Below are 24,444 nucleotides of genomic sequence, written 5' to 3'. Positions count from 1 at the left end.
TTGTCTTTTCGTTCTTAAAAAGCGTTGTTATAGATGCTGTTGTAAAAATGCACATATCAAAGACAACGCTTTAAAAGCGTTGTGGTTGGTCACAAAGACAACGCTTTTTAAGCGTTGTCTATTCGTTCTTAAAATGCGTTGTTAAAGATGCTGTTGTAAAAATGCACATATCAAAGACAACGCTTTAAAAGCGTTGTGGTTGGTCTCAAAGACATTGTTTTTTAAGCGTTGTCTTTTATTACTTAAAAACGTTGTCTTTTTAAATTTATAAAAAATAGTGTTTTTCTTAATAATAGCAAAATTATAAAAATACTCAAAATTTACATATAATTGAATATCCACAACCACAATCATTTTTATAATAAGACTATTTAACAAATAAATAAAACTTTATATTATACAAACAAAATGTATACATATTGATCCACAAATTAAATTTGTATCATATAAGTTATCCTTAACTTCATGACAATAATTTTTCAAACACACAAGTTTTACAAAACCTCATCATTGACTAACCACTGTTGTTGGTGTCCATCGCATGGAATTGCTTCTTTAAGTCCAGCAATCTCTTCTTCTGAAAGGCTTTCAGCTATCACTCTTAGAGCCATCTTCTTCAACTTGTCATCAGCACACCTGGGGTTGTAGGCAATCAAGAAATTTTGTATGAAAACTTTCATACATGTAAATCTCGTACTAAATAATATGTCAATGTTATATATACATGTAATTCATACCGTAAGTGTGTTTATATCGTAACTGACAAGTTTTCTTTAGGGCCAACTTCTACTCAAGCTCTTTAAACACTGTATCAAAATAAAAAAATTGGCATTAGTTCTGTGCTAAATGAAAATCATATTTAAAGGAAAAAGCGGGAGTGCTGTAGATGGATATATTAACCAAGCATATTAATGTTTGACCTGTCTTTACAAGTTCTAAGCATATATATTAACCAAGCATATAACCTAAGAGGAATAAGTTACAAAATGCTACTTGATGTTTGACCTGTCTTTATTGGATTTTGCGGCCCCGGTCTTCTTGTAGCCAGGCACAATGTAATACTTGATGTTGACTCTACCTTTGCAGTTGTTTCGGCTTGAGGAGTGGCAAAGAATGGTGGAGTAGAGGATGGATTTTAGGTATTCATCCGTGCCATCGAGGAAATGACTTATTCCTCTTAGGTTGCCACAGGAACAGGATCTTCCACATCGAAGAAAAATATTACCCCATTTCCTTTTGCATCAGCATCACCTGCTGAACTGAGAAGAGCTAAGACGGCGAATTGAGATTCATCATGGGAACAGCTTACGGCTGTAAAAAAATGGGAACCATCAACAAGACAAAAGATTACAATCTTCTAACTACTCAAAGAGAAAATAGTATAAAGTTAAAGAAATATAAAAAATTCTATAAATATTTCACAAAATGTGAGCTTTGTTTGTAATCATACACCATTCGCAAAGCCACGGTAAGTTTATACTGGTCCAACAATGGACTGGTTCTTGCTGCCTATTTTGGACATTTGCAATTTATTAATATTAGTGCATGTATGCTAGAGACACTTGCAAAATAGAAGCTTTAGGACTCAAGATTGTTGTTGTATGGAACTGTTGACATGAACATCTAAAGTGCCAAAAATGGACTGGTTCTTTTTATTTCATTTTAATTTTCTGGTTCTTTTAGTCTTGGATTTATACTACGATCATTTAAGAGCCAAAAAATGCACACCTTCTGTAACAATCCCGTGAGACCAGTACAATGCCAAATTTGAAGTACTCCAAACTGAAAGTTGTGGCTTTAAACCGTGTGTATAGGACACCAGATATTCTGATTCCCCAACAAATGAAGGCTTTGTAATTGGCTGTACAAGAAAAAGGAAAAAAAAACAGATGTAAGGACATTCACTGCTATTTCGATTTGCCAGATAACAATATAGGCAAAATGATGATTACCGAAAGTGTATCTCCAATCATAGCCACAAGAATATTGGAATCTGGATCCCATAATGTAATTATAGTCTCAGCTGCAATAGCAAGGACTGATCCATCGGCAGAAAAAGCAGCAGCTGTTAATGATTTTCCCCTGTCATCAATTCAAAGAAATTAATTTCATGGGAGTTCCACTGCGCAACAACACTATATGATGGGAAAAGAAATATATGCAAGCAAATAATTTCAAAAAATAGTTTAAAGATTTCACCAATAATTCAATTAAAAAACAAGGCATCCTTTAAATTAAGAAACAGTATCTTTTTTTCATAATTAATGTATATACAAAATTGCAAGTTCCATACGCCCAATCAACTGGTTCAGCTCTGAGTAGCATCAAATACAAGTATTACTTTAAATATCTCTGCTTGATTTGAAAGCTGTCTGCTTCCACAAATTATTTCAATTTCATTCGATACAAATAATTTTTTATGTTAAAATAAATCATAAAAACTAAAAGGCATCAAATGAGCAATGATATTAATATAATAAAGGAAAAAACATTTCATTGGCAGCAAAATTTAATACTTGTATGAACCAACAGATTGGCATCTCCAACCAGTTCTCTGGATTGATTCATTATTTCTGTCGGCATGAGAACCATGAACCCAAACCTGAAAAATAGATTACTCATTTAATCATTATATACAATGGGGCAACAGAAAGAAAAGAGCCTAATAGACACTACCTTAAAATCACCACCATAAGATGATGTGACAGCCATGTTGTGTCCAGGGCGAAATGCAAGAGATGAAACTTGAGCATCACTACATCAGAAAGTAAAGAAAATATAAAAAGGTGGTTTATTTTATCTGTTAGAGTGGAAGGTGTAAAGGGTAAAAGAAGTGCAAAGAAAACATTAGTCAAGTAGTGAAAATCTTATAATTTGTCCTGGAGCTCCGAAGGATAAGATTCATGTAACTGATTCCAAACAGTTGGGACAAACATGGGATGGTAGTAATGATAACGGCAGCAGTAACAAAGAACCAAGAATTATTAAGCAGCAGAGAACAACTTGGCAACCAATCACTCAAAGAAGAGCTAAGCCAGCCCACAACCATATGGATCACTCAAGGATAAGCAACGTCAGCCCATAACCATATAGACCAGAAATGAAGTTTCAATATAAAATTGATCAACATTTAACTAATTCAAGATTGTCAACTTGAAGAATTTCTCTAAAATGAGTAATGGTAACAATCAAACTTATCACTCTTTTCCAACAATCAAAAGGTTCAATATGCTGGAATAAGATATGATCTGATCATTCAAGGATGCTTTTCATATTGCAAAAGAAATGCGTGAATGTGCGGATATAATAACCAAATCATAAGCACCAAAACTATATAGAAATTAAAAACCAATGAAACTTCTGTTACATAAAACTAAAGTATCTAGAAAATTGAAAAGGAAATATGTTTGTCTCACTGATATGAAAGACCACATTGGTGTGCCAAATTAAATACTTGTAACGACCCAATTTTCCCTATTTCAAGTTTTAAAAGTCCATAAAAATATTTGGAAATACTTTTAAAATATTCTAGAGATTTTTAGGAATTTTTAGAGTATTTTTACGTAATTTTTGGAGGTCGTTTAGTAGGGTTACAAAAAGAAAGAAGTTTTAAAAAAAAAAAACGTTGAAGGTGAGATTCGAACCCACGATCTCGGGTCGGACTGACCCAAGCAAAACCGACCCAACCAGCTGAGCTACACGGTTTTTGTTAACCTTATATGGAGAGAAATAGATTTAAGCTATAGTCGGAACATTTTAAATAAAAGAGGGAAAAACGGGTTGCAGCAGGATTTGAACCCGTGACCAAGGGTTCCGGTCAAAAGCAGCTAACCAACTGGGCTGCGCGTGATTTGTTAATAAGTATGAAGCGGGATATATATAAGTTATAGTAAATGGCAAAGTTAGACCTAGGTTATAAATGGGATAAGTTAAGAGGAGAAAGGAATTATTCCCGTGACCTAATCTCACGATTTCTTTCTCTCTCGCGACGGCACTGTGCTTGGGCGAAGAAGACGACGGAGCTAGGATTTCCTCCCTCCGGTGGCCGGCGAAGGCTTTTTCCGGCCGATCTTCACCTGCGGTGGTAATTCCCTCGTCGAGAAGGTCTGCGGGCGCAAGGGAGGTTGAAGATCCAAGCTAACCGAAGCCCTAAAGCTTCCTCCGTCGGTTGTAAGTGCAAGAGCAAGGGGTGAGTTGCTTCTCACCTGCAGTAGGAGTTGCTCCGAGCTTCGATTTGCTTTCCTTGCTTTCGGATTTTTGCTTGCCGTGTAGAATTGTAAGCTCGGTTTTGTTTTCCTTTCCATGCCCTGTTTATAGCCGAACAACATCCTTTAACATTAGGGTTGGTAGATCTCGGTTTTAAGCCTAAGTATAGCATGATTTGAGCTTGCGGGGTTGAAGTGGGTGGATTTTTGGTGCCATCCTAGTGCTTCCGAGACCTGCACAGGAAACCTTGATACTTGCCGTGACCTGCACATGAAGTTTGGGTTTATGCTGTGACCTGCACAGGGAACTCCAAGCATCATCTAGGCTAATTGAGCAAGTAGAATGGTTTAGTGCTAATTAGAATTGTATGCATTTTTATTCTTGAGTGTATGTTGTTCATGAACCTCTTTGCTTTAGGGTCATGTTGTACATACTTAAGTTTGATAAGTAAATATTTTGGACAGCATGCTTATAAAACCTGAGTCGCATTCCTTTGCTTCCATTACAGCATACTTAGAAGGCCAAGAAATTAGTTTCCTTTATGCTTCGTATATAGCATGTTTAAGAAGTTTAAAGTAGCATGTTACCTTATTTTGGTACAGCATGTTTAAAGGCCTTAAAGTAGTATTCTTTGTCATGTTTTAATAGCAGGTTTAGAAGCCCTTAAAGTAGCATTTCATGCTTTGTTTCTACAGCATGATAGAAAGTGTAGAGTGACATATATTGCTTTTATTACAGCATACTTAGAAAGCCCAAAGTTAGCTTTCTTTTGCTCTATCTTACAGCATGTTTAGTAAGTCCAAGTTAGCTTTCTTTTGCTCTATTTTATAGCATGATTAGTAAGTTCAAAGTTGCTTTCTTTGTTCTATTTTTATAGCATGATTAGTAAGTTTAAAGTTGCTTTCTTTTGCTCTATTTTTACAGCATGATTAGTAAGCTCAAGTTGCTTTTCTTTGCTCTATTTTTACAGCATGATTAGTAAGCTCAAGTTGCTTTTCTTTGCTCTATTTTTACAGCATGATTAGTAAGCTTAAAGTTGCTTTCTTTGCTCTATTTTATAGCATGATTAGTAAGCTTAAAGTTGCTTTCTTTAGCTCTATTTTATAGCATGATTAGTAAGTTCAAAGTTGCTTTCTTTGTTCTATTTTTATAGCATGATTAGTAAGTTTAAAGTTGCTTTCTTTTGCTCTATTTTTACAGCATGATTAGTAAGCTCAAGTTGCTTTTCTTTGCTCTATTTTACAGCATGATTAGTAAGCTCAAGTTGCTTTTCTTTGCTCTATTTTTACAGCATGATTAGTAAGCTCAAGTTGCTTTTCTTTGCTCTATTTTACAGCATGATTAGTAAACTCAAGTTGCTTTTCTTTGCTCTATTTTTACAGCATGATTAGTAAGCTTAAAGTTGCTTTCTTTGCTCTATTTTATAGCATGATTAGTAAGCTTAAAGTTGCTTTCTTTAGCTCTATTTTATAGCATGATTAGTAAGCTCAAAGTTATTTCCATTTGCTATTTTAACAAGCATGAACAGCCATGTATTCTAATGGAAAAATAAGAATCCTATTAAATACTTTTAGAAGTATTAACAAGTAAAAGGAAGATAAAGAAAAGAAAGGGAAAAGGCTAAGGCCTTAAGTAAAATCCCGAATTCAAGACTTTAGGGATTTTAGCACACAAGGTGCTTATTAAATGCCAAGGCATTTTATTATAAGAAGTATTTAAAGATAAAAAGTATTTTACTTTTAAATGGCATGTACCGGACACAAGATCCAAGGGATGGGCTCCAAGTTGCCCCTAGGCACATGGCCTAGAAGGGATGGGCTCCAAGTTGCCCCTAGGCACATGGCCTAGAAGTATCTTAGTAGTTTCGGGATTAGCTACCTCGATTCTTACTAAGAATGCGCGCAAAGTGGTACAATGCCGGGCCCAAAAGAAGTTTATTATCTATTTTGAAGTATATATATATACATATATATATAAGCTTTTAGAACAAAAGAAATAAACTTAATTTAAGTTCAGAAATCAGCAAGATAGTTCTTTTGTTTCAATTTCAGCAAGTTAACTGTCTTAGTTTTATTTCAGCAAGATAGTCATTTCTATCTCTAAAAATTCAGCAAGTTAGTTCTTTTATATTAGCATGCCATTGAGACTTTCTACTGCTATTTATGAGCATGACTAGCTTCACATGTTAGTATTTCAGTTAGTTATACTTACTCGCTGTTCTTAGTAAGCATGCAGTAGTAGTTTCAATTCTTTCCTTGCTACTAGATTATTCAGCATGTTTAGCTTTACATGTTTAGTAGTTTTACATGTTTAGTAGTTTACATGTTTAGTAGCTTTACATGTTTAGCTTTACATGTTAGTAGCTTTACATGTTTAGTATGCTTCTTTTATAGTTTCATTCTTATGAGCATGATTAACTATACATGTTCAGTATTTCAGTTAGCATGATTCCTTTGCTATGTATGAGCATGAGTAGCTTTACATGTTAGCATTCAGTTTTAGCATGTTTTTATTTATATACATGCATATCGAGTTTTTGTGAGTAGATAGCGCTCACTAAGCTTTATGCTTATAGATACTACCTTCCTCCTACTGCAGATAAAGGAAAAAAAAAAAAAAAGATTTAGCAAGGAAGGCGACAAGGTGGTGGTGATGAAGGTGTGTGATGACTGGACTATGGAGAGATCCAGAGTCAAATTGCCAAGACTTTTCTGTTTAGTTATTTTAGTTCTCTTTTAATGCTATGATGAAGTTGAGATTGTAATTGAGTCTATTCCGCACTTGTAGCTTGGTATGCCTTATCGTTGGAGTTCTATTTGTTTACTATTGCTAGAATAGTTTCCTTTTAGTTATTGTGACATTATTACTGCGTGGTTGTGAAGTGTTTATACCAGCCGCATGTGGCTGATGGTTTATTATTTGTTTGTATTGCTGATTTGGTCACCGGTACAGGGGAGATTCTGCCGAAATTTTTCGGTAGGGATTCCTCGTAGTTAAGTAGCGTACCGGTTAAGTAGAGTTAGTAGTCAAGTAATGGTCTACCTTTAGAGCGTAGTAGTAGTGTAGAAAGGTGGGTCGTTACAGTTGGTATCAGAGCAGTTCTCATTCTCCAGCATCACACACACATCAGCATCATCCTTGCCGTCTTCAAGTAAGAAAGTATTTAAATTCTTTCTTAATTGCTTTCCTTTATTATTATTTGCAGTATAGAGTGATTGCTTATAAGTGCTTAAGTAAGATAAGAGTTTTTGTTGTTTTCTTTCTTCATATACAAATATGTATGTTTAGAAAGGATAGAGAAATGTTTAGAAGTACCTACTCATAGGTGTTGAAAGTCAAGAATCATGTATAAGTAAGATATATCTAGAAAGTATAGTGATAATTTTAAGTTTTCTTGTCATCTGCCTGACTTGATGGCAAGAAGAGAATGTTCTCGTACCGTTCGTACTAAGAACCAAGATCAGGAGAACGAAAAGCTTAGATTAACTGAGCCCAATCTCTCTAAAGTTGTTGCCCAACTCCAGAGACAAGTAGTAGAGCAGCAACAAGTGATTGCCAATCTAATGGCCAATCAGAAGCCAGCTCCTCCCACTCCCCCAACCATCAATGTGGAGACCCCAGTGGTGACTGAAGTCCCATAAGCTGCCCTGGAAGTCGCCACAACACCTAGAAGACAAGAAGCATACCTCATCCAGTGGCTGAAGCTGAAACCAGAAAGCTTCTCAGGCACGACTGAGCCCTGGGATGCCCAGGCTTGGTTCAAGACACTTGAGAGCACAATGGAGCTTCTTGACTGATCAGAAGTCGAGAAGGGTAAGTGTGCCTCTTTCTGCCTATCTGGAGATGCTTGTATGTGGTGGGAGCGAGTTAAGAGTAAGAGAGCAGTCAACCAGATGAGCCGGGTCGACTTCGAGACAGAGTTTTACAAAGAAGTCTTCCGTCAGCGGATCACCAATAAACAGTATGAGGAGCTTATGGAATTCAGACAAGGTGACCTACCAGTAGAAGAAGCGGTTAAAAGATTTAACAGGCTAGCTCACCTTTACCTATAGTTAGTAAGTACAGTGAAAGAACGAGTCAGACTGATGCTCCTAATGCTGAGACCAGAAATAACACCTAATGTGAGTAGTGAAACTCACCGACTATAGATTGGTGAAGAGCTGGTCAGCAGGGCATTAGTGAGCACTATCTGAACAACATCAAGGTACAACAAACACAACACAAGCCAGTCAAGATAGAAGACAAGACAGTGGGGAAACAGAGACCCCAGTCAAGTAATCAGAACTAGAAGGACAAAGATAACAAGAAAGACCCAAGCAGGAAGATGTTCGGGTAGTCTGTGAGTATCCATAGGTATTTCCAGAAGAGCTACCTCCCAACAGAGAAGTGGAGTTTGAAATTGAATTGGTTCTTGGTACCGGTCCAATTTTAAAAGATTCGTACCGAATGTCTCTAGCAGAGCTAAAAGAGTTACAAGAACAATTTCAGGAGCTACTTGACAAGGGTTTCATCCGTTGTAGTCATTCACCTCGGGGAGCTCCAGAGTTGTTCGTTAAGGAGAAAGACGGATCTATGCGGATGTGCATAGATTTTAGAGCGCTAAGCAAAGTAACAGTTAAGGACAAGTACTCCCTCCCCAGGATCGACGACTTATTTGATCAGTTGAGAGGGGCAACAACGTTCTCAAAGATAGACCTGCGCTCTAGGTACCATCAGTTGAAAGTTAAAGAAAGGGATATACCCAGAACGGCTTTCAGGACCAGATACGGACACTACGAGTTTGTAGTCATGCCTTTTGGTGTGACTAATGCACCAGCGGTCTTCATGGACTTAATGAACAGAGGTTCTGGTGGTCTGGACTCAAAAGAGATGTTGCGAAATATGTCAGTGCCTGCCTGACATGCCAGAGAGTCAAAGCAGAGCACCAGAGACCAGGAGGAATGTTACAACCTCTTCCAATACCAGAGTGGAAGTGGGAAGACATATCCATGGACTTCATAAAAGGTCTTCCAAGAACTACGAATGGATATGACGCAATATGGGTAGTAGTGGACAGATCGACTAAGTCTGCCCATTTTCTAGCCATCAAGGTGTCCCACTCTATAGAGCAGTTGACACAAATATACGTTAAGGAAGTGATCAGACTTCATGGAGTTCCGAAATCTATTGTTTCTGATAGAGATGGACGTTTCACCTCTCACCTTTGGGAGTGTGTTCATAAGACAATAGGCACCAAACTCAAGTTCAGCCCAACTTTCCATCCACAGACTGATGGACAGACAGAGCGAGTAAATCAGATTCTAGAAGATATGCTCAGAACTTGTGCACTAGATTTCAAGGGAAGTTGGTGCAAGTATCTGTGCTTAGCTGAGTTTGCCTACAACAATAGCTATCAGGCCACCATCAAGATGACACCTTATGAGGCGTATATGGTAGGAAGTGCAGATCACCCATCTGCTAGCAGGAAGCAAGTGAAAGAAAAGAAATGGAAGTAGAGCTGGGCATTCAGACAGAGCTGATAGATGAAACTACTCAGGCTATTCAGAAGATCAGACAGAGAATTGAGACTGCCCAGAGTAGACAGAAGAGTTATGCTGACACACACCGTAGGCCACTTGAATTCCAAATAGGAGATTCAGTTTTTCTCAAGGTCGCTCCTATGAAGGGAGTGATGAGATTTGACAAGAGGGGCAAATTAAGTCCTCGTTATGTAGGACCTTACCTGATCATAGAGAGGGTTGGGAAAGTAGCTTACAAGCTGGATTTACCACAAGACATGTCAGCAGTACATAATGTATTTCATGTCTCCATGATAAAGAAGTGTTTCCACGACCCGAGCCAAGTGATTCAGCCTCAGTCAGTGCAGATCCAAGAGGATCTTAGTTATGAGAGCAGACCTACACAGATAGTGGACAGAACAGTCAAGAGATTAAGAAACAAAGATGTATCACTAGTGAAGGTCATCTGGCAGAACCAGAAGCACGAGGAAGTCACTTGGGAGCGTGAGGACAGTATGAGACAGAAATGTCCAGAACTATTCTAAGTTCGAGGACGAACTTTTTATAAGGTATGGGGAATTGTAATGACCCAATTTTCCCTATTTCAAGTTTTAAAAGTCCATAAAAATATTTGGAAATACTTTTAAAATATTCTAGAGATTTTTAGGAATTTTTAGAGTATTTTTACGTAATTTTTGGAGGTCGTTTAGTAGGGTTACAAAAAGAAAGAAGTTTTAAAAAAAAAAAACGTTGAAGGTGAGATTCGAACCCACGATCTCGGGTCGGACTGACCCAAGCAAAACCGACCCAACCAGCTGAGCTACACGGTTTTTGTTAACCTTATATGGAGAGAAATAGATTTAAGCTATAGTCGGAACATTTTAAATAAAAGAGGGAAAAACGGGTTGCAGCAGGATTTGAACCCGTGACCAAGGGTTCCGGTCAAAAGCAGCTAACCAACTGGGCTGCGCGTGATTTGTTAATAAGTATGAAGCGGGATATATATAAGTTATAGTAAATGGCAAAGTTAGACCTAGGTTATAAATGGGATAAGTTAAGAGGAGAAAGGAATTATTCCCGTGACCTAATCTCACGATTTCTTTCTCTCTCGCGACGGCGCTGTGCTTGGGCGAAGAAGACGACGGAGCTAGGATTTCCTCCCTCCGGTGGCCGGCGAAGGCTTTTTCCGGCCGATCTTCACCTGCGGTGGTGATTCCCTCGTCGAGAAGGTCTGCGGGCGCAAGGGAGGTTGAAGATCCAAGCTAACCGAAGCCCTAAAGCTTCCTCCGTCGGTTGTAAGTGCAAGAGCAAGGGGTGAGTTGCTTCTCACCTGCAGTAGGAGTTGCTCCGAGCTTCGATTTGCTTTCCTTGCTTTCGGATTTTTGCTTGCCGTGTAGAATTGTAAGCTCGGTTTTGTTTTCCTTTCCATGCCCTGTTTATAGCCGAACAACATCCTTTAACATTAGGGTTGGTAGATCTCGGTTTTAAGCCTAAGTATAGCATGATTTGAGCTTGCGGGGTTGAAGTGGGTGGATTTTTGGTGCCATCCTAGTGCTTCCGAGACCTGCACAGGAAACCTTGATACTTGCCGTGACCTGCACATGAAGTTTGGGTTTATGCTGTGACCTGCACAGGGAACTCCAAGCATCATCTAGGCTAATTGAGCAAGTAGAATGGTTTAGTGCTAATTAGAATTGTATGCATTTTTATTCTTGAGTGTATGTTGTTCATGAACCTCTTTGCTTTAGGGTCATGTTGTACATACTTAAGTTTGATAAGTAAATATTTTGGACAGCATGCTTATAAAACCTGAGTCGCATTCCTTTGCTTCCATTACAGCATACTTAGAAGGCCAAGAAATTAGTTTCCTTTATGCTTCGTATATAGCATGTTTAAGAAGTTTAAAGTAGCATGTTACCTTATTTTGGTACAGCATGTTTAACGGCCTTAAAGTAGTATTCTTTGTCATGTTTTAATAGCAGGTTTAGAAGCCCTTAAAGTAGCATTTCATGCTCTGTTTCTACAGCATGATAGAAAGTGTAGAGTGACATATATTGCTTTTATTACAGCATACTTAGAAAGCCCAAAGTTAGCTTTCTTTTGCTCTATCTTACAGCATGTTTAGTAAGTCCAAGTTAGCTTTCTTTTGCTCTATTTTATAGCATGATTAGTAAGTTCAAAGTTGCTTTCTTTGTTCTATTTTTATAGCATGATTAGTAAGTTTAAAGTTGCTTTCTTTTGCTCTATTTTTACAGCATGATTAGTAAGCTCAAGTTGCTTTTCTTTGCTCTATTTTACAGCATGATTAGTAAGCTCAAGTTGCTTTTCTTTGCTCTATTTTTACAGCATGATTAGTAAGCTTAAAGTTGCTTTCTTTGCTCTATTTTATAGCATGATTAGTAAGCTTAAAGTTGCTTTCTTTAGCTCTATTTTATAGCATGATTAGTAAGTTCAAAGTTGCTTTCTTTGTTCTATTTTTATAGCATGATTAGTAAGTTTAAAGTTGCTTTCTTTTGCTCTATTTTTACAGCATGATTAGTAAGCTCAAGTTGCTTTTCTTTGCTCTATTTTACAGCATGATTAGTAAGCTCAAGTTGCTTTTCTTTGCTCTATTTTTACAGCATGATTAGTAAGCTCAAGTTGCTTTTCTTTGCTCTATTTTACAGCATGATTAGTAAGCTCAAGTTGCTTTTCTTTGCTCTATTTTTACAGCATGATTAGTAAGCTTAAAGTTGCTTTCTTTGCTCTATTTTATAGCATGATTAGTAAGCTTAAAGTTGCTTTCTTTAGCTCTATTTTATAGCATGATTAGTAAGCTCAAAGTTATTTCCATTTGCTATTTTAACAAGCATGAACAGCCATGTATTCTAATGGAAAAATAAGAATCCTATTAAATACTTTTAGAAGTATTAACAAGTAAAAGGAAGATAAAGAAAAGAAAGGGAAAAGGCTAAGGCCTTAAGTAAAATCCCGAATTCAAGACTTTAGGGATTTTAGCACACAAGGTGCTTATTAAATGCCAAGGCATTTTATTATAAGAAGTATTTAAAGATAAAAAGTATTTTACTTTTAAATGGCATGTACCGGACACAAGATCCAAGGGATGGGCTCCAAGTTGCCCCTAGGCACATGGCCTAGAAGGGATGGGCTCCAAGTTGCCCCTAGGCACATGGCCTAGAAGTATCTTAGTAGTTTCGGGATTAGCTACCTCGATTCTTACTAAGAATGCGCGCAAAGTGGTACAATGCCGGGCCCAAAAGAAGTTTATTATCTATTTTGAAGTATATATATATACATATATATATAAGCTTTTAGAACAAAAGAAATAAACTTAATTTAAGTTCAGAAATAAGCAAGATAGTTCTTTTGTTTCAATTTCAGCAAGTTAACTGTCTTAGTTTTATTTCAGCAAGATAGTCATTTCTATCTCTAAAAATTCAGCAAGTTAGTTCTTTTATATTAGCATGCCATTGAGACTTTCTACTGCTATTTATGAGCATGACTAGCTTCACATGTTAGTATTTCAGTTAGTTATACTTACTTGCTGTTCTTAGTAAGCATGCAGTAGTAGTTTCAATTCTTTCCTTGCTACTAGATTATTCAGCATGTTTAGCTTTACATGTTTAGTAGTTTTACATGTTTAGTAGTTTACATGTTTAGTAGCTTTACATGTTTAGCTTTACATGTTAGTAGCTTTACATGTTTAGTATGCTTCTTTTATAGTTTCATTCTTATGAGCATGATTAACTATACATGTTCAGTATTTCAGTTAGCATGATTCCTTTGCTATGTATGAGCATGAGTAGCTTTACATGTTAGCATTCAGTTTTAGCATGTTTTTATTTATATACATGCATATCGAGTTTTTGTGAGTAGATAGCGCTCACTAAGCTTTATGCTTATAGACTGCACTTCCTCCTACTGCAGATAAAGGAAAGGAAAAGATTTAGCAAGGAAGGCGACAAGGTGGTGGTGATGAAGGTGTGTGATGGCTGGACTATGGAGAGATCCAGAATGAGCTGGCAAATTGCCAAGACTTTTCTGTTTAGTTATTTTAGTTCTCTTTTAATGCTATGATGAAGTTGAGATTGTAATTGAGTCTATTCCGCACTTGTAGCTTGGTATGCCTTATCGTTGGAGTTCTATTTGTTTACTATTGCTAGAATAGTTTCCTTTTAGTTATTGTGACATTATTACTGCGTGGTTGTGAAGTGTTTATACCAGCCGCATGTGGCTGATGGTTTATTATTTGTTTGTATTGCTGATTTGGTCACCGGTACAGGGGAGATTCTGCCGAAATTTTTCGGTAGGGATTCCTCGTAGTTAAGTAGCGTACCGGTTAAGTAGAGTTAGTAGTCAAGTAATGGTCTACCTTTAGAGCGTAGTAGTAGTGTAGAAAGGTGGGTCGTTACAATACTTCTCCAATTGACATCATAGAAAATTAAAAGATTGATGGTCCCTATTCGCAAAGTTATGAAAGATTTATAGAATAAATAAACAAAAAAATAAAGAACAATAGATGAAGCTCTGTTTGTAGTCTTCTTACCTGTGAGGCTCATATATGACAGTGGATAATAAGTACTCTGCCACTAGGGAACCACGAGTCCAGTATTTTAGACAAACCAAACCCCCTAATTTTTCTTCAGGAATTGTCACATCAATGGTAGCCATTAAGGAGCCATCAAGAGAAATGGCTACAAGAGCCACATATAGCTGCAACCATCGAAGTACAAGTACATCCACGAAGAGTTAGCCAAAAATTCAAAGATCTAATTCATCATCTACAAGAATTATGATAGCTATCTATGTTGTAATGCAAAAGTAATTACATGCTTAAAACAAATTATGACAGCAACCAAGCAGATTTTAAGATTGACTCTCTCAAAATGCATCCCCAAGACATTATTTAAATAGGTGCAAATTTGTGATCTCGCTCTATTGAAACACAAACTACACACCAATCCTAGCATGGTAGTTTAGCATGAATCTCAGAAATTATTGAGCTTTAAACTAAATTAAATCTCTATCTTGTCCCAGACAATCCATGACTGATTACTCCAGCAATAGAAACATGTAATTGAATACCCCACAACTGCCACAAAGAGAGCCTGTGGGAGTTATGACACGTGCATTTCCAGTTTCCAGCAAATAGGAACCAATTGTGGTACTTTCTAGCTTATATCCCTGCCTTCTATGTGGCTGGCTAATCAGAATCAAAATGGATATTTTTGTACCCCATAACTGAGTTGTATCAAATATACTTGTTTCTAGTTAATGGAACCCAACAGTAACAGTGATATTTACAGAGCTAATTCCTGGAAGCAATAATGTCTTAGCAAAAAATGACCCAAAGAATCCATAAAAATGCAACTCCAATCAAGCTGTTTACAGAAATTTGGCAGTTGGTACAAATAATGCATTCTTTCCAAATGTCAAACTACAAATTAGAATTGCTTCTAAACTAACAGCCTACTAATGCATGGACGATTGACTCAAAGAGCTACGGATACAACAGAACAAAAGTTAAGGTAATAGTCATAACAGATACAGCACCGCAAATATATCTTGATTAGTTAATGGCGTACCATAACGTCATCTGCAGGCTGAAAATTTCTTTTGCACACTTGGACCTAAGCAATAAAATAAATATCATGAGAACTTGCTTTTTCTTAAAAGGAAAAAAGAGATGTCAAGCTCTAGATGATAATATCAGAATGCAAAAATAGAGCCATCACCTCTGAAACCTCATGGTTGTCAAACAAGCTATAGAATTGTACACAATAATCTTCAGTGGAAACAGCAACTAATCCAGTTGTCTGCTCAAATGCAACTTGTGTGCAGGATCCTTCATGTTTGAGAGGAAACGAAAAAGGAGGCTGAAGATATACTAGAATATATCAACATACGAAAGTTTATCCAGGAAAGGTTTTCAGTAAAACTAAGCCAACAAAGCATTGATGTCTAAACCATATGGTATGACAAACCTTGATTCCCGATATGGATTTTGAGATATCCATTGTAGGCATTTTTAGCAGATGAATGTGATTATCTGAACAAGATACCTGGAAAAAAATATGAATTAACATTGGCTTCCAAATTTCAATTAAATCAAAACATCAAAAGCAGTACAAAGCAATAAAAAGTAGTGTGACAAGTAGAACTATAGAGGTTTATCAATTCTGTATAGGATCATCAGTTGCCAATAATATGCAAAATGCCTGTAGATTTACTAAACAGGACCTCCTTATTAAACATATAATAAAAAATGGAAAAAAACCTCATTTTCAATGAAAAAAATAATGTAATGATATATAAGAAGTCTCCTTAGTTAAGTTGGACATCCTCTTTTGAGTAGGACTTCCTCTTTGATTCCCACGTGATTGAGAACCAGGAATCCTAATTAAAGTGTTTTGGTATTTTAGTCAGATTGAGCCTCACTTTGACTTCAACAACTCTAAATATATAGTGCCTAGCACAAACTTCATCAGATTATGTACTCATCTATGCAAACCATATTTTTAATCAGTCTTCATCAGATTATGTACTCATCTATGCAAACCATATTTTTAATCAGTCTTCATCAGATTATGTACTCATCGATCCGTGCCATCGAGGAATGACTAAATCATGAGAAAATACAATCAGGGGAGGGGGAAAATTGATGCAGTATGAATCCGGCAAAATGGCTAGTTCGGAAAATAATCAAAAATAAACAAAATCTTATTCTAGAGGGATGGAAGAAATTTTACCTTTCTTTCTTCCGTTCCTCCTACTCTCGAATCTGCTCTGCGAGGAAGGAACTAAGATCGAAGGGTTCAGAGGAGTTGAGGAGCCGTGAGAAGATTAGGAAGGGTAAGCTGACTTTGATTTTTTTTTTTTTTTTTTTTTTTTTTGAGCAGACGACATTTCAAGAAATAATAATAGCATCGAATGCACATTTCATCTCATCCATGTGCCATAACACCACAGGAAGAAGCCAGAAACTGCACTCGTTTATATAATTAGACCACATGTAACACACTGCCATAAGATCATTAAGTAGGATTTTTTAACATGCTTATACAAACTTCAAACTGTTCATTTGGCATGGAAACAGCTGCTGACTCTGATTCTATTCTTCTTTTTTATCAGATTGTGTAGCAGAATTTTTATGAGGTTCCACAAGAGACTCTGTACCTGCATTTAAACCATCAACATTTTTTGAAGCAGGCTTGTATGGACAAGCAGCTGGCACCCTTGCAGGCTTTCTGTATTCCCAGCCGAAAAGCCTGTAGATCTTACCGACGATGAGATCGAAGAGCAGAGGCAAGGCGTTAACGACGGGGATCAAGAACAAAGGCAACAGGCACGCAATACAGACCATCCTGGCGATTGTTCCGCTCGGCGTCTACACTCCGCTGGATCTGCGTCGAGGGCTCGAGAGATTTGAGAAAGGATAAGCTGACTTTGATTGAGGAGATGGGGAAATGCGAGATTAGGGATCTCGACTTGGAGGAGTTGGGCCGGCGTGAGGAGTTTTGCGTGAGGAGTTTGGGTCGAGATTAGGGTTCAGAGGAGATCACGCGGCAAGGAGAGGAGAAGGCGCTCGTGGAGAGGAGTGGAGAGGAGAAGGCGCTCGTGGAGAGGAGAAGGAGAGGAGAAGGCACTCGTGGAGAGGAGTGGAGAGGAGAACTCGTGGAGAGGAGTGGTGAGGAGAAGGCGCGCGCGCGTTGAGGGTTTAGAGTTTAGCAAAGCGAGGGCTGCGAATTTATTTTAAGTGAGTTTAGGGGAAACATACACAACACTTTAAAAAACGTTTTTTAAAAAAATGTTGTCTTTGACCATAAACAACAACACTAAAGACAACACTTCATTAAAAATCGTTGTCTTTAGTAAAAAGTAAATACCATAGACAACGCTTTTCACTAAAAGCGTTGTAAAACAAAGAACGACAACGTTTTTATTAAAAAGCGTTGTCTATTGGGTGTTGTTGAATGCAAAAATTCTTGTAGTGACTAGCTCGAGGTGACAAAATATGCTGGATTAGTCTGTGCTGAGGCCCATCAAGAAATCTTACAAGTTGAAGATTGTGATGGGACTTGGGTTGACAATAATTAAGTGCAATTCTACATGGCATGAACCACCATCACAAGTTTCTAGTATTTTAGCTATTGTTCATTAGTTGTAAATAGAGTTTATTTGTTTATTTGTATTGGGATAAATTTTATTTAAATATGAGATATGTTTCTTCTTTTGTGATTGTAATTCTTGTATAACTAACATTTTGAATGATATTAATGTGGAGAATATTCTTTCTTGATTATGATTCTTTATTATATATTTAAATTGAAATTTGATATATTGGTATTAAAAGATAATAATTTAAAAGACAACGGTTTAAAACTGTTATTGTTGTCTATCACCCTCAAAGACAACGGTTAAAAACCGTTGTCGTAGCCACAAAAACGGTTGTAACTGCAATAAAAATGCTCTAAATAACAACGGTTTTAAACCGTTGTCTTTTCATTCAAAGACAACGGTTTAAAACCGTTGTAAAACTGTTGTCTTTTCATTCAAAGATAACGGTTTAAAACCGTTGTCGTAGTCCCCCACTTTTAACAACACTACCAATTACAACGGTTTTAAATGGCCTACGACAACGGTTTTTAACCATTGTCTTTTAATGTTTTTGTTGTAGTGCAATGTTAGAATCTGATAATTCATAAGTGAAAAAGAGCGACAGTCTTCGGACTGTCCGAGTCTGACTTCGGATTTCCTACCGGAAACCCTAGGTCGACCCGACGCCTACTGTTCCCTCTACGAGGAACGCGTCCTCACCTACTCCCCTCAGGAGAGATTACCTGATGCCAGTTCGGTCCTCTAGACCGATTGGACTTTTCGCCTAGGGTTACCACCCCCTAGGACCTAGGGTTACCGCCCCCTAGGGTTTTTCTCCACCTAGGGTTACCACCCCCTAGGACCTAAGGTTACCGCCCCTTAGGGTTTTCCTCCACCTAGGGTTACCGCCCCCTAGGACTTAAGGTTACCACCCCTTAGGGTTTTTCACCTGCCTAACCGCAGCTAGGACTTTCCTGAAACACTCATTCAAACATGTTAGATCACACACTAGCTTAACTTTGAATCTTTTGCCATTATCAAAACTAAGGTTCGATCGTCGGATGCTTCCCGCACCAACAAACAAATTATTGATTAAAGTTGAGTTAGGATTAACAAAGTTGTAAGTTTGAATTAATTCAGAGTTAAATTTGTTGAAGTTAGTAAACAAAGTCAAGTAAAGTTAAGGTTCAATTTTAGTCACTCTTTAATTAATATAAATTATAATTTAGTTAAAGTAAAGTTAAGATTTTGATTAACCTTAAAATTAAAGTTGATTAAGTTAAATTAAGGTTAAGTTTTAATTAACTTGTAAATTCAAGTTTGATTTAAAGTGCATTAGAGTAAAGTTAATATTTTGATTTAGTTAAATTAGGGTACTAATCAAGTTTAGTTAAATCGTAAAATAAGGTTAAAGTAAACAATTAAGTTTTAATTATTTACTTATTAATTTTTTAATTGAGATTAAAGTTTAAGTTAATTGAATTTTGATTGATTTAATTGTTTGTTAATAAAGATTTAAGTTTTAAGTTAAGTTTTTAAAAGTTTTTTAAAAGATTTTTTAAAAATATTTTTAAATTAATTTTTAAAAGGATTTTTAAAATAATTTTTAAAACAATTTTTAAAAGGTTTTTAAAAGTATTTTTTAAAATAATTTTTAGAAGTATTTTTAAAAGTATTTTAAAAGAATTTTTAAAGGAATTTTTAAAAGTTTTTAAAATAATTTTTAAAATAATTTTTAAAAATATTTTTAAAATAATTTTTAAAATTATTTTTAAAAGAATTTTTAAAAATAGTTTCAAAATTATTTTTAAAAAGAATTTTTAAAAATATTTTCAAAAGATTTTTTAAAAATATTTTAAAATAATTTTTAAAATATGTTTTTAAATGAATTTATAAAAGAATTTTTTAAAAGAATTTTTCAAAGATTTTTAAATGAATTTTTAAAAAGATTTTTAAAATAATTTAAAAAATATTTTAAAAATATTTTTAAAAAATATTTTTAAAATAAGTTTTAAAACATTTTTAAAATTATTTTTAAATGATTTTTTAAATAATTTTTAAAATTAATTTTTAAAATATTTTTAAAAATATTTTGAAAATAATTTTTAAAATAATTTTTAAGATAAATTATATGTAAGAAATTAATTAACGTATGTTTAATTGAATTTTTATTTTAGTATTTAATTATATTAATATTGGTATTTAATTTAATTAAATTTTGATTTAAATTAATCCTTATTCATCTCAATCCATCTAGGTTTTAAGACAAAGGGATCCTATGGTTTTATGAGATGAGTTACGTTGAATTTCTGTGTTTAGTTTAGCTTGTGTTAGATTCAAGTTTTGCTTTGAGTTTAAGAAACAAATATTCTTTGGATAAATTTCTAAGCCGTGTGGAGTCACTGGATATTATTAGATTAACCACGCCTTCAAAATTTTTCAAATAGTCCTATCCACTGAACTTAATAACAAAACTTTGGTCTAACCAGTTAGGATTGGTAAGAGGTAGCTTCAGTTAGTTCCATTAAGTCAAATGCATTAGGTCGAAATCATATCTTCCTAGACATGCATAGACAGAGCTTTCCTAACCTACTATCATCCAAAACTTCTCCAGTGCTATTTGTCAAGTTAAACTTTTGTTTCTATTTAAGTTAATCCTAATTACCCAGCTAAGTAAGCTATTGTTTTGGAGATGCCAACTAATTTGGAGCCTCCCCCTGAATTATTGAATTTTGGTTTCACTTTTATGTTTATGTCTATTACTTTTGTAGTTATAATTGACTTGATTGTTCCTTGAATTTAAATTATCTTTGTAGTTATTTGATTTATTTTTTCTATTTGAGTTTGAATTGTTTGACTTCATTTTACATTTTAGATTTATGTTTGATTTATTTGATTTGATTTTATTCTTTATTTTGGAATTTATCTTTGAAGGTTTTTGGTTTGGTTTTGAATTAATAGGTTTAGTAGGGTTTGGTTTTAGATACTGAATTTCATTTTTAGGTACATAAAATTGATTGAGTCATACTTGAGTGGTTAGACACACTTTCGGAACCCACCCTTTAGTTTGTTTCTTATTTTGGCTTATAAGTGATATAAAAGTTTTGTTAGTCGAGCTAGACTTGTATCCGAGTTTAGATTTATTGTACACAACTCTTTGTGATCCAAGTATCATGTCTAGGTATTTGGATCTAGTTGTGAATTTTTCTAACAAATCATTTAAATTAGTCTTCAGTTTTCAATTTAGAGTTTTCTTCTTCAAGTCTTTCAACTAGAGTTGAGTTAGTATTTTCTGTTTGGGTGTTTAATTGTTCCTTAAGATGTTGGTTTTCCTTAAGGAGTGAGTTATTTTGATTTTCAAATCTTATCAATTTTTTATTGAGACATGCGATTATTCTAAAAAACTTAGCAGTTAAGATAGATGATACCTCGTTTGAACCTTTGGAAATGAGTGCGGACTTGTGGCTTGATTCATCTTCGGACTCGTCATCTTGTTCGGTCTCGCTTTCTAATTCCGGTCTGAATGCTATCAGGGCGAGGTAGTTGTGATACTCCCGATCTTTAACGTCCAATTCTTCGGAGAACACTTCATCCAAAATCAACTTTTCTTCTTGCATTTTGATGTTAAGTAATTTATTCAGAATTGAGTCCTTTTCAGTTACCTTTGCCTCATTTGTTCCTTTATGTAGCTTGATGAGTTTATCCCTAAGGTCCTTTGCATTTTTGTTCTAGTCAACGTAGTTTAGTTCTTCCTTCGTGAGTCCACACTGGATCGTGTTCAATGCTTTGAAGTTGATTTACACCTTCTTTTTCATTTCCAAAGTCTAGTTTTCAAGGTCCATCTGAATTCGGGTGTTGTTATCGATTGGAGGCTTGTATCTCATGCAGATGCTGAACCATTGGTCAAAGTGTATCTTCAGGTACACTTCCATCCGCTTCTTCCAATCTAGGAATTCGTCCTCGTTGAAAAGGGGGGGGGGGGGGGGGGGGGGGGGTGATGTATCCCTCATTTTGGGGCATTACTATTTGAAAGAAAAACTTTGAAATATGGTCAAGACTTTGGTCTTGGGGTAAGTTGTGTGAGAGATAAAGAAATGAAGATGTTTCACTAATTTTGAAAAAATAATAACAAAAAATATTATGACAAATTTTGTCAAAAGGGTTATTTATCACCAATTTTAACTAATAGTGAAAAAATAAAAATAAATTTTTCAAAAAAAAAAATTGGAGGAAAAAAATAAAAGATATAAGAATAATTTTTAATAAAAAATGATATATAATTCTTATTTTAAAAATGAACCCCCTTTGCCTAATTGGTAACCACCAATTCAGAGCGGTACCAGCTCTGATACCATTTGTAGGATTGGAAAGACCCTAGAAGGGGGGGGGGGTTGAATAGCATTCATCGAAAAATCATGAATTAAAAACAAGTATGCAGCGAAAAACAGAAAGAAAAAGACAATGCTAACACAAGTTGGTTTTACTTGGTTCGGAGCCTTCGACAACTCCTACTCTAAGGCCCACACTCATCAAGTGCTTTCATTGGGCAATCCACTATCAGTTTGAATGGCTAGTGATATGGGTTAGGTTTTGAGAGTCTCTCGATGAGGAAAGAAAAGGAAGAAAGAAAAGCAAAAAAGATAGGTTAATATCGACCGGGACATACCTCCCCGGCAAAGTTAGGTATAATATCGATCGGGACATATCTCCCGAGTAAGCTAGTCTAATATCGACCGGGACATACCTCCTGGGAAAAGTTAGATATAATATCGACCGGGACATACCTCCTGGGCAAAGTTAGATATAATATCGATCGGGACAAACCTCCCGGGTAAGCTAGTCTAATATCGACCGAGACATACCTCCTGGGCAAAGTTATACCTCCCGAGTAAGCTAGTCTAATGTCGACTGGGACATACCTCCTGGGCAAAGTTAGGTATAATATCGACCGGGACATACCTCCTGGGCAAAGTTAGGTATAATATCGACCGGTACATACCTCCCTGGCAAAGTTAGGTATAATATCGATCGGGACATATCTCCCGGGTAAGCTAGTCTAATATCGACCGGGACATACCTCCTGGGCAAAGTTAGATATAATATCGATCGGGACATCCTCCCGGGTAAGTTAATCTAATATCAATCGGGACATATCTCCCGGGTAAGCTAGTCTAATGTCTGCTGGGACATGCCTTCCAAGAGGAGATAAGACCGGTCGATTGACCTATGATGGGGAAATACATTTGATAGAATATAATGATTTCGATCAATATAAGGAATATTGGTGTATGGAATTAATTATAGCAAGAGGGGTAAGATATCCACAGTGTATAACTATATGACAGAAAATATATATTGCTTTGGCGGGAAATGTGTTTTCATATTATGTTGCAGGTACTAAACGATAAAGAAGGTACATCTGGGGTACGAAAAAGATTCCTTAAAAATCATCTACCACAAGTACGTAATTGACGTCATCTCATAACGAACTCTAACAAACCGGGGTCCACTTCATGACTACGGAGGTTATATGAAGTGGTATAAAAAGGGGAATCCTCTCCGTTGGCAAGGGAAGTGGACAAGTTCACATCATCGTGCACACTCATAACCCTAATTTTCGGAGTTACTGTTCATCTTCTTCTTCCTTCATCCATACTGAAAGAGATCACTTACTTGAGCGTCGGAGGGCTTAGCCAGGGATTCCCACCCCGGTTTTAGGTCACTGACGATAGTGTTGGTTGGTTTCTTGTGTGCAGGAGGTCTTGGAAGCTTCGAACCTGGGTTTCCTCTCTTCAGATTTGGTTTTCTTTTTCGTTATTAGGTCTTCATACGAGGAAAGCCTCCGGTGACTCTACATTTTCCCGATCCGCTTTGGGTTTCTCGGATTGGTATTCGGCAGACTTTATTCTTCATCAGCACGGTGGGTTTCCCTCTTTCGGGTCTCCGTCGTGTCCAGCTTCTCAGACAGGATCAGTTATAAATTGAGTATAGGAACTATATATGAAAATTACCAACAATAAAGTAAATAAGAAAATTATCGACAACAAAGGATATATGAAAATTACCAACCACAAAGTAAGTAAGAAAATCTTGATCGTCGATTATCGGAGGTGTGTAACAGCGTTGCAGGAGCTTGTTTGGAGCATCGAGCAAGAGTGAAAGTCGTAGTAGTTATTTTTTTAAGCTCCTGGTCGAAGGCCTTTATTTAGGTCCATTCCAAGTGCTTGGAACCCCTCTGGGTGCTTGGATCACGTGGCTCAGTCAATCGACGCGCTCCACATCAAATTATGGATGATTTTTGGGTTTGAGGACCAGATAGACTCCGGATGCCTGGACCGACTCCATGAGCCTAAACTGCCTGGGTGCCCTCGGTACCAGCCTGGGCACGACTGCTCCAGACACCCAGATCCCTTCCGGGAGCCCGAACTCCTTTTCTTCAATGGGTTCCTCCCTGCAAGAAAAGGTTAGTCCAGGCAATAGAAAAAATATTTATCCTGCAAAATAAAGTTAGCATAACATAATAAAATATGAGCAGCAATTAGATCTTGTCTCTCTGAAACCAAGATCTAATCTAGGTCTCAACTTAGGTTTCCCAAATGGACCTAAGTTGAATCAACGTCTATAGTTCTAACCCACCAGGTCT

The 24,444-nt window shown here is 36.3% G+C and overlaps 1 protein-coding gene across 1 annotated transcript; it reads right to left on the bottom strand.

The window, feature by feature from the left end:
- Nucleotides 1-1,177: 1,177 nt before the first annotated feature.
- LOC122033948 (WD repeat-containing protein 75-like) lies at nt 1,178-15,769 on the bottom strand. Its single transcript, XM_042593092.1, has 9 exons — nt 15,689-15,769; nt 15,440-15,580; nt 15,290-15,334; nt 14,251-14,417; nt 2,677-2,755; nt 2,517-2,602; nt 1,953-2,082; nt 1,729-1,861; nt 1,178-1,311 (listed from the first exon to the last, which is right to left on the bottom strand). The coding sequence occupies exons 1-9, from the start codon at nt 15,728-15,730 to the stop codon at nt 1,178-1,180; spliced, it is 957 nt and encodes a 318-aa protein (XP_042449026.1). The 5' UTR covers nt 15,731-15,769.
- Nucleotides 15,770-24,444: the final 8,675 nt, after the last annotated feature.

Source organism: Zingiber officinale, chromosome 11B (assembly GCF_018446385.1).
Source record: "Zingiber officinale cultivar Zhangliang chromosome 11B, Zo_v1.1, whole genome shotgun sequence".
In the NCBI taxonomy this organism is placed as follows: Eukaryota; Viridiplantae; Streptophyta; class Magnoliopsida; order Zingiberales; family Zingiberaceae; genus Zingiber; species Zingiber officinale.
This window is presented reverse-complemented; position numbering and strand designations above follow the sequence as displayed.

What these genes read in the sequence shown, in the direction of transcription:
- LOC122033948 (XM_042593092.1), bottom strand. Translation starts at nt 15,730, where the DNA reads ATGCCTACAATGGATATCTCAAAATCCATATCGGGAATCAAG. An exon ending in CTTATGGTGGTGATTTTAAG is followed by an intron (nt 2,603 to 2,676) that starts GTAGTGTCTATT and finishes TCTATTTTTCAG; the next exon opens with GTTTGGGTTCATGGTTCTCA. An exon ending in TGATTGGAGATACACTTTCG is followed by an intron (nt 1,862 to 1,952) that starts GTAATCATCATT and finishes TTTCTTGTACAG; the next exon opens with CCAATTACAAAGCCTTCATT.